Source organism: Xenopus laevis, chromosome 9_10L (assembly GCF_017654675.1).
Source record: "Xenopus laevis strain J_2021 chromosome 9_10L, Xenopus_laevis_v10.1, whole genome shotgun sequence".
NCBI classification, from domain to species: Eukaryota; Metazoa; Chordata; class Amphibia; order Anura; family Pipidae; genus Xenopus; species Xenopus laevis.
The window spans coordinates 49,960,261-49,974,150 of record NC_054387.1 but is presented as its reverse complement, the minus strand read 5'-3'; the positions used below and the strand labels follow the sequence as shown (position 1 = coordinate 49,974,150).

The window sequence follows — 13,890 nt, the reverse complement described above, 5'->3', positions numbered from 1 at the left end:
ATTTTAAGTTTATTATACTCACTCTTCTCTCCCACACATTAACACCATCATAGACCCAGGACCCATGGTTTGAATAGCGCACATTACACTTTATCCCTCTTTGTCATCATCCTGTTCTTTTAATATTCGTGCAGGCTAACCGTTCTGTCTGACATATTGTAATCATTGTATCCCAATCACTGTGTACAATTGTGCAGATACATCATCTTTGGCACCTGAGCTCTTCTATACAGGCAAGTATAGTGCACCTTTACTTTACATTTAGGGGTTCGTTGGGTTCCCTAATTTCTCTCTGAGGGCACAATACACTGATATGTTATTCTAAGACAATTTGCACTTGGTTGTTGTTACCTTCCTCTAGGCTACAATGTACACACCATCACTAGCTGCCCATTCCAAGAAATCTGAACACTAGAAACATACATTAAAGTCAGCACTTTCTATTATGTCTCTTTGATCCATTTAAGCAGTCACTGAACATTAAAGCTTTCTGCACTTGCTGTAAATACTGAGATTCAGTCTGTGTATAGATCCAGTACTGGACAAGCTATTGCCTTTTCTGGCTTGTTAATAAATGTTTTTGTATGAATGTGTACTGATTCCCGTTTGATTTGATACCCTAAGCACACTTCTATGGAGGACTAAATCATGTAAGCTATAAAAAAAAAACACACACAGGAATTCTAGGTAGAAAATATCCAATGCACATAATGTATCCTCATACCCTGTGTTCACCCTGGTCTCTGTTGGACAGTTGAGTGTTCATGGTGCTGACATATGGAATCTTGGGGTGCTATAAAACTGAGGGGTAAATTTACTAAACAACGACAATTGGCCAGCAATGGCTTCGCAGCCACGGCAACACTTTGCCGGGTGAAAATTCGCTCAGACAACGCTAATTTACTAAAATGCGAAGTTGCAAATTTGCCTAGCGCAACTTCGTTAGAGGTCTTCGCTCAGGCTAATTTGCATATGGCAGGAAATTTAAAGTTCAATGGACTTATATGTTGCAGCAAATACATTACATTACACAAGTCCAGGGAACCTTAATAAAGACAATAGAGTTGTTCTAATGCCCTGTACATGATTCCACTGTATAGTTAGGGGCCCATTTACTAAGGGTCGAAGTGAATTTTCTGAATTTTAAAACTTTCAAACTAATTTTTGGGTACTTCGACCATCGAATAGGCCTAAATTCGACTTCAACTCCGATTCAAAGTAAAGAAAGTTTGACTTTGAAAATCGAAGTACTGTCTATTTAAAAAAGTTCGACTTCGACACTTTGCCACCTTAAACCTGCCGAATTGCTATGTTAGCCTATGGGGACCTCCTTGAACCTATAGCCAACATTTGGCTAAGTTTTTAGAAGTCGAAGTAAAATCGATCGATCTATTAAATCATTTGAATTGTTCGATTTGAAGGATTTCATGGTACGATCGAACGATTTTACTTCGACTGAATATGACCAAATTTGATTTAAAAAAACTTTGACTTCAAATATCAAAGTAATGCCATTTGATGGACGAATTTCGTGGTTTTTTACACTTCGAAATTTGACCCTTGATAAATCTGCCCCTTAATATTCCCTATGTTAGAAAATGTAGGGTGGAACCCAGTTACCCCCAAAAAAATTACGGCATTTTGCAGGCTAACACTATCAAAAAGGAAAAGACGCCAGCGTTTTTTTTTTTTTCCACCAAAAAATATGATGTTAGTAACAGAAGAATGAGGAAGATCTATGCACTCCAGTGCACTTCGCCTGGTCTGAGCTGGCAAAGGCAAGTCTGGCGAAAGAGGTAACATTCAGTCAAATCCGCATCTTAGTGAATTTGCAGAGTAACGTCCATTTGCCAGAGCGAAAATTTGCCTGGCGATAGAATGCGAATCACCGCTAGAGTCTATCTTCTTCGCTAGCGAAGTGACGTCTGCCCCCGTTAGTAAATCGGCAAAGTCCCTGAAAACGGTAACGCTGGCAAATCTTCGCCAGCGTTATTCACTTCGCCCTTTAGTAAATCTGTCCCTAAATATTTAGGCTCCCTCACCCCAACTCTATGACCAGCACATATAATGCTTTGCTGGTGCTGGTGGGCCAACTAGTTGTTCCCCATTTAGGGTGGCTGCTGCTGTGGGTGACTGGAGTGAAATCTTGCATGTTAAACTAAGATATTGTTTGGTGAGATCACCGAATGAGTTGATCATTGCCCAATTTGGCCACCTACACATAATGGTGGCCTTTGGAGACCCATCGGGAGAGGACAGCATCAACATACAAATGTGGTTCTCACCTGCATGTTCTTGTTTGTCTGACTGGGTTTTCCTCTAGGTACTCTGGACCTCCAACAAGGTGACTCTCAATTATATTGATGGTAGTCTGTGTGGGAATATAATAGGAACTTTAGAATGTAAGCTGCACTGGGGCTGGGACTGATGTGAAAGATGTATATTAAATATTATGGAAGGAACTTACGCTACTGGAAAGCCCAGTATAACCCATTTGGCAGAGGCAGTAAAAGCCTATGGGGTTTAACTGTGCACGTTTTCTTCTTTCCTGATTTTATTATTTATCATAAACACTACATTATCTCTTCCATATGGATTGGCTAGAAGCCACAATCAGAAAGGGACAGAATGCTACAAAAAATGTTAAGACATGGACAACATACAAAGAATTCTTACCACAACAAATTAGACATCTCACAGTACACACATTTAGATGTACAACATGGTATGATACAGCACTACTGACGGAACAACCGTTGGTCGTGGAATCGTCCCAGTACCTCAGAGACCAACTACAAGATCAACAACAACCAAACCACGCACCCCCCAGGAGGCACCTAAACCAACAGGTTATTAGCCTCCTACCCACCGAACCCTATATAAGGTCCTATTGTTATTTGTCACTTGAGCTGAAAGTTTAAATTGTTATTACTGTTATTTCTAGTAGGGCCAATCTATTGCATACTAAAAGTTAACTTAAAGGTGAACCATCCCTTTAATCCAATTTAAACAGTGATTTATGAGCTGCTTCCATCATGGACTGGACATGGAGGGGCCCACCGGGTTAACCAACGCCCAACGACCAAATTATGTGCGACAATGCACATGTGCAAATGTCTGCACATAGGCGCAAATGCAGATGAGCGAACATGCATACGCGGATGCTGACACGCCTTCACTACTGGCACCGCAATGAATTTTATTTGGGGTCCTGGAGATCAGGGGCCTGGTCCAGTGGGTGCCCAGAGATTAGCTGAGGGGGGCTGGGCCTGCGGGGTCCCATGAGGGCCGGCCCAGTCCGACGCTGGCTGCCATGACTGGGGAAAAATCATTTTCAAACTCCTTGGAAAATTTCGAAGCAGTTGCTGTTCCTTGTAATTTAAGGATTTTTTTAAATTGAGACGTGAATTGTAAATTTACAATTGATAATTCATTTTGGTGGGTTTCATATACAGGTAGTGTCCTATAGCCAATTAGAAACAGGTATGGGATCCGTTATCCGGAAACCAGTTATCCAGAAAGCTCTGAAGTACAAAAAGGCCATCTCCCATATACAGATAATCCAGATTTTTAAAAAGAATTTCCTTTTTCTTTGTTTATTTCATGTTTACACGAATTTCTAGCAGACTTGAGATATGAAGATCAAAATTATGGAAAGATCCATTATCCAAAAAGCCCAAGGTGCCAAGCATTCTGGATAACAGGTCCCACACCTTGTCATTCTGATATGCTCAATACAGGGGAGTTATGTTTGGCACACATTTGCCTGGATTGACACAGACCCAGTGCCGGACTGGGATGCCAGGGGCCCACCAGAAGACATTAGTCCAGGGGCCCATTCTCCAAACTATTTCTCCTCTTCCTCACCTCACTCAACCTCTATTTTTCAAGTCTCTTTTCTTTCTATTCTATTATTTATAATGTTTTATCTATTTAGCCTCTCTGTTCCCATACAGACAGGGGCGCTCCTGGCTCCTCTGCCACCTGAGGCAGCAGCAGTTGCTGCTGCCCCCCTCCCCCTGAAATTTGCTCTTAAAGTACCAGGAGCAGCATTTTTGCTGCCCCTAGGACCTAGTGGGGTGCTGCCGCCTGAGGCGACAGCCTCAACTCGCCTCATTGGCGAAGCACCCCTGCATACAGAAGTAGGTATTGACCATGAAACAGGCCAAATTGTTAGAAGCAGGAGGGCCCACTTACACTTGGGCCACCGGGAGGTTTTACTGGTGCCCGGTGGGCCAGTCTGACACTGCATTGACCCTAGGAAGGCTTTAGCCTTGTTTGTTACATGATTGGCTACAATGATACCAATTATATCTGGTATTAATTATTGTACAGTGTTGTATTACTCGCTGGTGCTATAGAAATAAATGATGACACCATAGGGTTCCAATTAATGTATAATTAGACTGAATCTGAATGAGGGCTCCCCAGAATCCCCAGACGACTTTCCCACCTCTCCCTTATGGAGCCAATAAGTGCTTTCCCTGGCTCTTTCCTTAGCATTCCCTGCACTCTGCAACGGTCTAACTATACACCTTAGTATAATGGGGACAATATCTGTCCATTCCTTGTAATAATAATATTTACAGTTTATGTTACTGGCTGAAATGGTGCCCCTTCAGGTGGCAACCCTAGGGGTCAGTGACCCCCATTTGAAAGATGGAAAGAGTCAGAAGAAAAGGAATAATTCAAAATTGATGAAATAGAAGAAAATGAAGACCAATTGAAAGGTTGCTTAGAACTAGCCATTCTATAACATACTAAAAGTTAACTTAAAGGTGATCCACCCTTTGATCCACCTTTAATGGATTTTACTACTCAAGTTCCAGGGAGCAAAAAAAAGGCAATGAATAACTCAGTTGAGGCCATTGGAACTGAGGCTTTGGTGACAGAGGCCATGAAAGACAAGTAGAAGCTGTATCAATGTGAGCCTCAGAGACAGACCACGACAAGTTATGTGTTTATAGTTACACAACACGGTTCACTGACTCCTGTGCTTTCAGATACCCTCAGAGAACCGCACGCTACCGCCCTGCACTACAGCAGCCAATCAGACTGCGATGAAGGAGATAGGCCATTCCCGATTGGCTAAATTGCAGTCCCTTTGGGGCTTGTAGTTTTTTTGTGATTTGAATAAGCATTTGGCCGCCGCACCGAACTACACGTTCCAGAATGCATTGGAACGAAAGCAAGCTGTTGATAAACTCAGCGGCTTGGCTAATGGGAGAGCAGATCGCTTGTTTTGAACCGGAAGAGAATGGTGCTGCAGCAAGGTATGTCCTCTGCTCTATGTGCGCTATTCCTACTTACTATGTTATATTGGCACACATGTAGGCAGTGCCAGTGCATGAGTGGTTAGTTATATGGGCACATATATCAGTCTGGCAGAGGCAGTCCCGTGGTGAGTACATCAACACTGGCACATTAAGCTCCCTGCAGCCAATTGGTCTACCCTATTTATCCCTTGTTATGTGGGCATAGGTACCCAGTCAGTCTGTGCCAACCCCAGGGTATGATCTGTTCTGTCACATATAAGTCCCTGTAGCCAACTGGGTGCAGGTACCAGACAGGTAGTGCCAGCTCAGGGTGGGTATCCGTACACCGCTCTCTACCTTTCTATGTACACTTTGCATGTATTTCCAACCTACATACACTCACATTTACACATATTTTTTTCAGTTTACAAGTATGTATTTTCGTAAAATTTCAAACTGAAAAAAAAAAATAAATAAATAAATATATATATATATATATATATATATATATATATATATATATATAAAATTTATGAAAAATGTGTATGTATATATTTTTTGTATCTTTTAAAAAAAGTTCAGTCTCCAATAAACAAGTTTTATATATAATATATATAAAATACTATTATTGGCATGTTGTCCAGTTCTTCAGTAGACTTACATCACTATTTATTTCCAATAATAACATGCTGAGATGGGATGCTGAGCCTGAGCTGAGCCATCACTTCCATTATGGAGAATGCCGTGTAGTTCAGCAACAACTGGTTGATATCTAAACCAACTTGCAGTTTACAGTATTAAAGTACCATTTCTGATCATTACTTTCTAGATCATCCCAAAAAAGAAATTGTGGGTACAAAAGGGAATGGGAGATCTCTGGGGCCAGTCCTCGATTCGTCAGCAGGTAACGTAAGAGACCAGAATAAGTAACAATGGGACATAGCAGAAGGATCTGTTAATAGTGACCCCCCCCAGGTGCCGTATATTCCCTGTTGCACTGCAAACTGTCAGACTTACTCTGCCACCTTAAAGAAATCGTAAAAACCAAAAAAGGCACAGGTTGCGTAGCACATAACAGATAAGCCCTGTCAAAAACAATGGAGTTATTCTGCCATGTAACCTGTGTCTCTTCTCACTTTTTTCCAGCTTTAATGGCTGCGCCATGGCTACACAGCAGCTTATTTATATAAACTATAGTAGTCTTTCTGAAGCAAACATGCCCGTTTTAACAGTGCAGAACAACAATACATTATAATACACAAGAGCCATGAATTATATCCTTATAATACACAAAAGCCATGAATATCTTGTAAATTATATCCTTATAAACGGTGAGTAGTGATGTCATCAGTTATAAACTGTGAGTAGTGATGTAATTTCTGTCACATGACTCACTAAAATTTGTGTATTATAATTAATAGAGTACCCCCAGTTGTAAAATATGAGGATATTATAAGTTACCTTATAGTTCCATGACCTGTATAAAAACACTCGGCCTTCGGCCTCGTGTTTTTATATGGTAATGAAACTCCTCGGTAACTTATAATATCCTTATATTTTACAAGAGGGGGTACTTTATTCACTATATAAAGGGTGCTTAGTGATGTCATTGGTTATAATCGGAGTTTAGTGATGTCAGCTATGTCACATGACTCACTGAAAGTTGTGTATTATAATAAAGTATCTCCTGTTGCAAAATATGAGGATAAGGATATAGAAGGATGTTAGAAGTCAGCTGTATATATGGTTTTTATATGGTCATGAAACTCCTCGGTAACGTATAATATCCTTTTATTTTACATTTTACTTTATTCATTATAAATTTTAATTACTTTGATACACTTTCAGTTTTTGGTGTTACTGCAGCCAAGAGAGGATGCCCAGATAATGCAGAATTTCCTGTTTTGGCCAAAACCTTTGTATTTAGTCACCTGAATTTTAATCACTATTAACATAATTTATATCTTGGTTCCTTTGCAAAGCAGCACCCTTCTTATGCCTAGAAAACCTTTTTTCTTCTGTCATTCATTTTAGTGAGAGCCAAAGTCGAGATGTTGATTACCGAGAACGGACTTTACTCCTCTCCGACCTGTGATGCCCCCCCTCTCACAGGTAAAGTCCTCGCCATCTTTCTGTCAGCTTTATAATAATTGTCAGGTCTCTAATAACTATCCATCTGCTCTACATTAACCGCCCACTGTACAGCTCTCCATCAGCTACTTACATACCTGTCATCAGTTCTATAATAATTGTCAACTCTAGAACTCCCCATCAGATGATAATCAACACAAACCTCATCATGGGAAAGTTCTATGTTTGTTGGTTTTGCTGGACATTGAAACTTAAATACCCATGAAAGTGTACACACTGGGTTTATTTGTCTTTAGCTGAGTGGGAACCTTTCCCCTTTGTGCTGCTAATTTTATGAGCTGCCAAAGGAATTTCCAGCTGAGTGTCACACTAGGTTTACAACGGAGAGTGTTAGAACTCTGCCTAACAAGGAGCTGCATTTCAAAGGGACCTTCTTTTTGACAGTCCAAACAGAAAGATGCCACTAAACTGAATGGAGGCTTTTTTATTTATTGAGAACATACCGACAGTCACATGTAATTGCAAATAAGTGGGTCGTGTGTTTTGCTATATTGTGGCCACTTTCACATCATCAATACAGAGGAATCCACATATTATGACTTCCTTTATTTATATAGTATAGACATATTCTGCAGCGATTTACAGAGATAAATCATTCAAATCAGGTGTTCCTGGGAAATGTAGTTCAGCAACTTCTGCAGCTGAGCCTTATCTCCTTTCCTCCAACAGTAAATAATGCAGTTAGTCAACAGCCTTGAAAAAAGCCCTTGTGTCATATTGTTAAAGCAAATGTAGAGCCTCAAATCGATGTAGAATTTTGAGAGTTTACATTTCCTTTAAGGGTGCATACACAAAGTTAGAGCAGCACATGTTAAGCAGTGGGCTGCATTCTAATGGTTGTCTAAATTAAGCATTGAGCCGTGTGCCATAGTTGTTTCATTTTTTAAATTGTTTTAGGGAGGGGAAAGTATCCCAATCTAATGAAACAGCTTGAATACATTTCCTGAAAAGAATGTGGCCGATCCATACATAAACCTAAGATGAGCGTGCAATCCAGAAATTTACACGGTTCTATTTACTTTAAGGTTTTTAGGTGAAAAAAGCCCTAAAAATCATTATGAAAACCAACCTTTTTCTTTCTTTTTGTTCTTAGGAAATATTAAAGAAGAAGTAGAAGAAATCACTATTACAGACCAATATGCTTCTGGGGAGGGAACAACAGATAGCTCCTCCGGTATAAAGCAGAATTGTCTCAATAAATATATAGAACTGAACTACCATGATTGCGAATTTGAATACTCTACTTTATAAATTACATTTTTGGTTAACTAAATATATTAGAAACATTTTTTATTTTGCACAGCCTATTTACCTACATTAGTTTTTATTGTTATACTGAACATTTCTTTTAACAAGAAAACTCACAACAACAATGCACAAAAGCATACTGAACTGGTTCTGGCTTTCATTTTAGATGCTCCTATTTACCCAGTTTTTATTTTTACACCGAACTGTTCCTTTAAGTGTCTGAAAAATGCAAGCAATGGAAGAGTGTGTAATAAAATATCACGTGATAAATAATGGGCCCATGGCAAGAATTTGTACCACCAGCCTCACCACCATCTCAGTAGAGCGGACCAGAGTTTCTAGTCTTTTTTAGGCATCAATTTATGTTCATTTTCTCTCACTATTGTACCACTGCATAAATGTGTTGCATTGCTAACCTAGAATATCTACTAGGAACAGTAAAAATTGCTTATCCTTTTTTCTTTTTCAGATGATCAAATAAAAGAAGAAGGGACCGCCCAGGATGATCTAAGTCTGAGCATGGATTGTTTGTCAGGTATCTTATTAATACAGGATTCATAATTGAACATTCACTGCTGGTGACTCCAGCATGCCATTGTAGTCCATGACACTGGTTGGTATAAGTGACCACGTGTCAATAGCTCAAGAGCGTTTTGTCAGCAACTTGGCACATCAGATTCCTGATCAGTGCAATTTGGCAAACCCAAATGAACCAACAATTTGTAAAATATCTGACTGACTGTTGGGTGGGCCAATTGCAGTTGTCTGTGCCCTGTGTGAGAGACCACACAGTTGACCCACTCAACAGTCACTCAGATAAGGGAACAAGCCATTGATCAAAGATGGTAGATTTTTATCAGATGTACAAAGGAGAAGGGAGGGAGGTTTTTAGACTGGAGGCGTGAGGTGTCTGGGAATCTGATGTAAAAATGTACAGTGTCTGGGAATCTGATGTAAAAATGTACAGTGCTTCCTTTTAGAATAAATCTGCAGAGAAGAAGAAATATTTAGGAGAAACATCCAAACGGGCAACCAAATCGGTATAAAATACCTTCATATTGTGCCATTGATGATTCAACTCTTGTGGTCTCTGCAATTCCTGTGGCTGGCAATGTAAACATATTCTTGGCCGTTTTGTCATCTAAAATGCATCTTATTTCTTAGAATTAGATTACTGATCAGATTATACAAGGGGCTGTCAGTTAACTCTGTGGTCTTTCAAAAATATATGTTAAGTGGAAAGCCTGGTGTTTGCAGTCTAAAACTGCTAATAGCTGAGGAATAGCTGAGTGCTTCAACTCCAAGTAGGCTTACATGAATTAATTTGATACCCTTTAAAGCAAAATGACTGCTAAACTTGTGGTCAGAGGAATGTCAAGCTGGGAGGTACTATTCTCCTACAAGGCAACGTTTCAGGCTACGCCGGCCCTTTGTCAAGTCAATGGCTTGACAAAGCGCCTGCATAGCCCGAAACGTTGCCTATGGCATTTGAGTAAAGTTTTTCACTATTTTCAACAGTACCGGAGTGCTGCTGCTTTATTTGATATATGCATATTTTGCCCTGGCAGGGGGTATGGCTTGCACCTGGGGCTGCAAGAAGCCTAATCCGCTTTTGAAGCACACTTCAACTACATTTGTTATTCTCCTACAAGGGGGCGTGAACATTAAACATGGAGAACAGGAAAGTGGTTAACAAAATAATTCAGGATTTGTATGTATTAAAATTTCAAAACACATTTTAGGTACAGTTCTCTAATGGCTTATGATGGGTTAACTTTAGAAAATAATCCTAGCTAAACGTACTGGAATTAACATCTAATACTATTTCAATAAGTTGCCAAACTGCAGCTCCCAGTGACCCTTGACAAGCTGCTATGGGCCAGATTCAGTTCAGTCAGAAAGTTATCTCATGGTTTATTATGTGAAAACTCATGGACAAGATTCAATTTGAGGAAAAAAAAAAGTCTTAATTCACTTTTATTTTTTTTTCCACAAACATATGAGATTCATTGATACTTGAGCACAGTCGCTGAGGGACCCCTCCATAAAATGGCTCGACAGTAATTCCAATATAACCAGGCATTTGGAAGTCCAGGCTTAAGTCAAGGAGCCTCCCCCCAAATAAAGCTTTATGTATGTTTTCCCCACACAGTATATAAGAAAATTTCATTTTAGCTTATGAGGGGGAAAATGCAAATGTAGCTATTTGTAGACTTGTGAATCTTTAACACTTTGCATAACCACTGATGGACCCCTGCAAACCACAGGCCCCAGGCAGTAGCCCCGGTTGCCTTTCTAGCAATCTATCATTGGTGACAGCTCTTGTATTTTAAGGAAAATCACTTCTACTTAAAGCCATTAAGGGGATTTTGTGTCTCTTTTCTTCTAGTTAATTGACAAGCTGCTATGGGCCAGATTCAATTCTGTACTGAATACAATCTGGAACTATGTATTGAGCAGAAGAATAAATTTCCCTGCCTTAATTTTTAGATGATAATGATGAAGAAACCGATGCACCTTGTGAAGGAAAGGTGAACCCTCCGACACCGCCCGTGGACTCTCCAATCGGTAAAAAAAACAACTACAATATAGCAGATGATCTATAAATTCATTCTAATGCCTAAATGCCATACACAACCCATTTAACTTTGATAGCAATTAAACTGACAGACCCTCTATACATGTATGAGCATCTTTAGTATGTTACATAGGCTGAGAAATTCCATGTTTTGATTCTATCTTTGCCCTTTAAAATGGTCAGCCCTATGGAGAGCATTGGGAAATGGATTGCATCAATTCAGCAATGTGTTTTTTTTTTGTTTTTTTTTCTGGCTTGTATATGGCCACCTTAAATGCACCTGTCGCCTTAATAGTTTCCCTGACCAAAGCCCGCACTCCGGTTTGGGAAAATAATAGTTGGGGCACTAGCATGATGAACGAGTGCCGCACCTTACACATTACACGCATGCATGTGACGACCGATTGTGATGCTATGTCAGATCCTGCAACATGGCTTTGCACCTGGAGATCCCTCCTAGTGTCCTAGCGCTGGGAAGGGCAGTTAAAAAAACCAAACAAAAAAAAAACCTATTGTTTCCCCCAACCAGAGTGCACGTTCATTTAGCATGTACCTTTGGTGGGGAAACTATTTTAAGGTGACATGGTGCCCTTTAAGTTGGTGGTGGACTGATATTACAGAAGTCCCACATCAGGTATGTTTCTTAAAACATTGCCAATTAAAAGGGAGACCTTAAAAAAACCCTAACGAGGAGCTACAACGAGGAGCTACAAACATTTCACCTCTCAGAACACAGTATAAGGTCGATGCAGATTATGCATTTTCAGATTTCACTTTAGTTTATGAGGGGGGAAAATGCAAATGTAGCTATTTGAAGACATGTGACTCTTTACCACTTGGCATAACCACTGATGGACCCCTGCAAACCCCCGGTTGCCCTTCTAGCAATCTGTCACTGGTGATAGCTGTTGTATTTTAAGAAAAGTTACTTCTACTGAAAGCCATTAAGGGGATTCTGTGTCTCTTTTCTTCTAGTTAATATTAAAGAAGAAATTGAAGAAGTAACTGTTACTGATAGCCATCTAAATAGTTCTCCGAGTCACAACACTGATTCATCAGGTAACGTACAAAGAAAAAGATTTTTATGTGGGACCATGGTATAAGCAATTGATGAGTCCTTTGTTGATGATACTGACATGATTTGAAGTTGAGCAGAACCTGCTAGGATCACTTTAAATGCCATAATGAGTGAAATATGTATGTGCCTGGTCTGCCTCTCCTCTTAGGATAATGTTTCTCATGGCATTGAGGCCATTTGCAATTCGATTTAGAATACTGCTTATTTTAATTCATATTGATATTCATTTTTATGGTTTTGGTGTTTTCCTTACAACAGATGAAAGGCTTCCCAGCCTGAGCTGGTTTAACAAATGTTACAGACCGGATTATTTAGCAGATGTGGATGAGGATCCTAATGCTCCTTACTGGGCTGGGGAGGACCAGTCCGATGATGAACCATGTATTTCGCTATCTGTCACAGATAACCAAAGTAAAGACCGGCCGCATAGGTGCAGAGCATGTAACGAATGCTTTCCTGACAAAAATCAGCTGGCTGTCCATCGGAGAAAGCACATTGCCAAGTCACTGAGGTGCCCAACTTGTGGGAAAGCTTTCCGGTTCCAATCCCATCTTCTTAAACATCAGAAAACCCATAAAGAAGAGAACGTCTACACCTGCCCTATTTGTGGAGTCCAGTACGAACAGAAAGTCCAGTTTGCTGCGCACATGAGGGTCCACCCCGGGGAGAAACCATTTAAGTGTGATGAATGTGGCAGCTGCTTTGCCCAAAAGGGCTCCCTTGTTTTACACCAGAAGAAACACAAAGGGTTGGATGTTTATAAGTGCAAACTGTGTGGACATAGATTTGACAAAAAATCCAAGCTTAAGAATCATCTGAAGTTCCACAGACTGGAAAAAGCGACTATATTCAGTTGATTAAAGGATGAAGGGATGACTTCCCCTTATCAACTCAAATGTATGTGTTTTCTTTCACTGCCTGCACAACTCATGGCATCATTCTACAGAATGATCTGATCTTTACCTACCCATCCATCAGAGATCATACAAAAAGGCCTGGAATTTGGGATCTGCCTCTGTGTATATTTATAAGGACATTTGTGAAGTGATTATCATTATCACAATACCTGTGGCTTTTTTCTGTATATAATCATGTATAATTATTTGTTTAAGCGATACTGTGTACAAAATATACTACTTGGTAAATGACTCCAACCTTTTTTTTTTTTTTTTTTTTTTTTTTTATGACAAATTGTTCCATTTTCTTAGCTTCTTTTAACAATACAGAGTTAACTCCTATTGGAATCCGGTTGGGAATTAAAGGCAAACTGTACTTGTAACTAGGCCATTTTTGCCATAGATGCTGTCATACAGCTAATTAGTTTGCCTGTAATTCTCTGTACTATTTATAATGTGGAACCCATGCCCCAGAAAGTGATCTGACTACTGAGAAAAGACCATAACCAGAAATCGGGAATCTGCACGTGGTCCCTGTCCACTTCAGAATGGTTCGGCACAGAAGCAGGTAGGTAAAGAGAAGATTTTGTTTCATTTATGTATTGTGCTACAGTCCAATCGCACCAAGAGGCAGAAGACTAGTATAGAGGTTCCTGTAATGTTCCTGTCTCCAGCACATTTTAG

General features: G+C 39.9%; 1 protein-coding gene across 7 annotated transcripts; it reads left to right on the top strand.

Moving 5' to 3' along the window:
* The first annotated feature begins 5,123 nt into the window (after positions 1-5,123).
* Positions 5,124-13,458, top strand: LOC108701155 (oocyte zinc finger protein XlCOF22-like). 7 transcript variants are annotated; one of them, XM_018235421.2, is made up of 8 exons: positions 5,124-5,273; positions 6,085-6,159; positions 7,302-7,367; positions 8,500-8,580; positions 9,124-9,189; positions 11,145-11,222; positions 12,208-12,291; positions 12,569-13,458. In XM_018235421.2, exons 1-8 carry the CDS (start codon positions 5,258-5,260, stop codon positions 13,165-13,167), a joined length of 1,065 nt encoding a protein of 354 aa, XP_018090910.1. In that variant the 5' UTR covers positions 5,124-5,257; the 3' UTR covers positions 13,168-13,458. The 7 variants fall into 7 exon arrangements, with proteins under 7 accessions (XP_018090910.1, XP_018090909.1, XP_018090911.1 ...); XM_018235420.2 differs by having other exon boundaries at positions 5,125-5,273; positions 7,290-7,367; XM_041576520.1 differs by lacking the exon at positions 5,124-5,273 and adding an exon at positions 5,310-5,401 and having other exon boundaries at positions 6,085-6,164.
* The last annotated feature ends 432 nt before the right edge of the window (positions 13,459-13,890 follow it).

Excerpts from the sequence above, each read along its gene's own strand:
- LOC108701155 (XM_018235420.2), top strand. Across the intron at positions 9,190-11,144 it reads GAGCATGGATTGTTTGTCAG|ATGATAATGATGAAGAAACC; the intron begins GTATCTTATTAA and ends CTTAATTTTTAG. Across the intron at positions 11,223-12,207 it reads GCCCGTGGACTCTCCAATCG|TTAATATTAAAGAAGAAATT; the intron begins GTAAAAAAAACA and ends CTTTTCTTCTAG.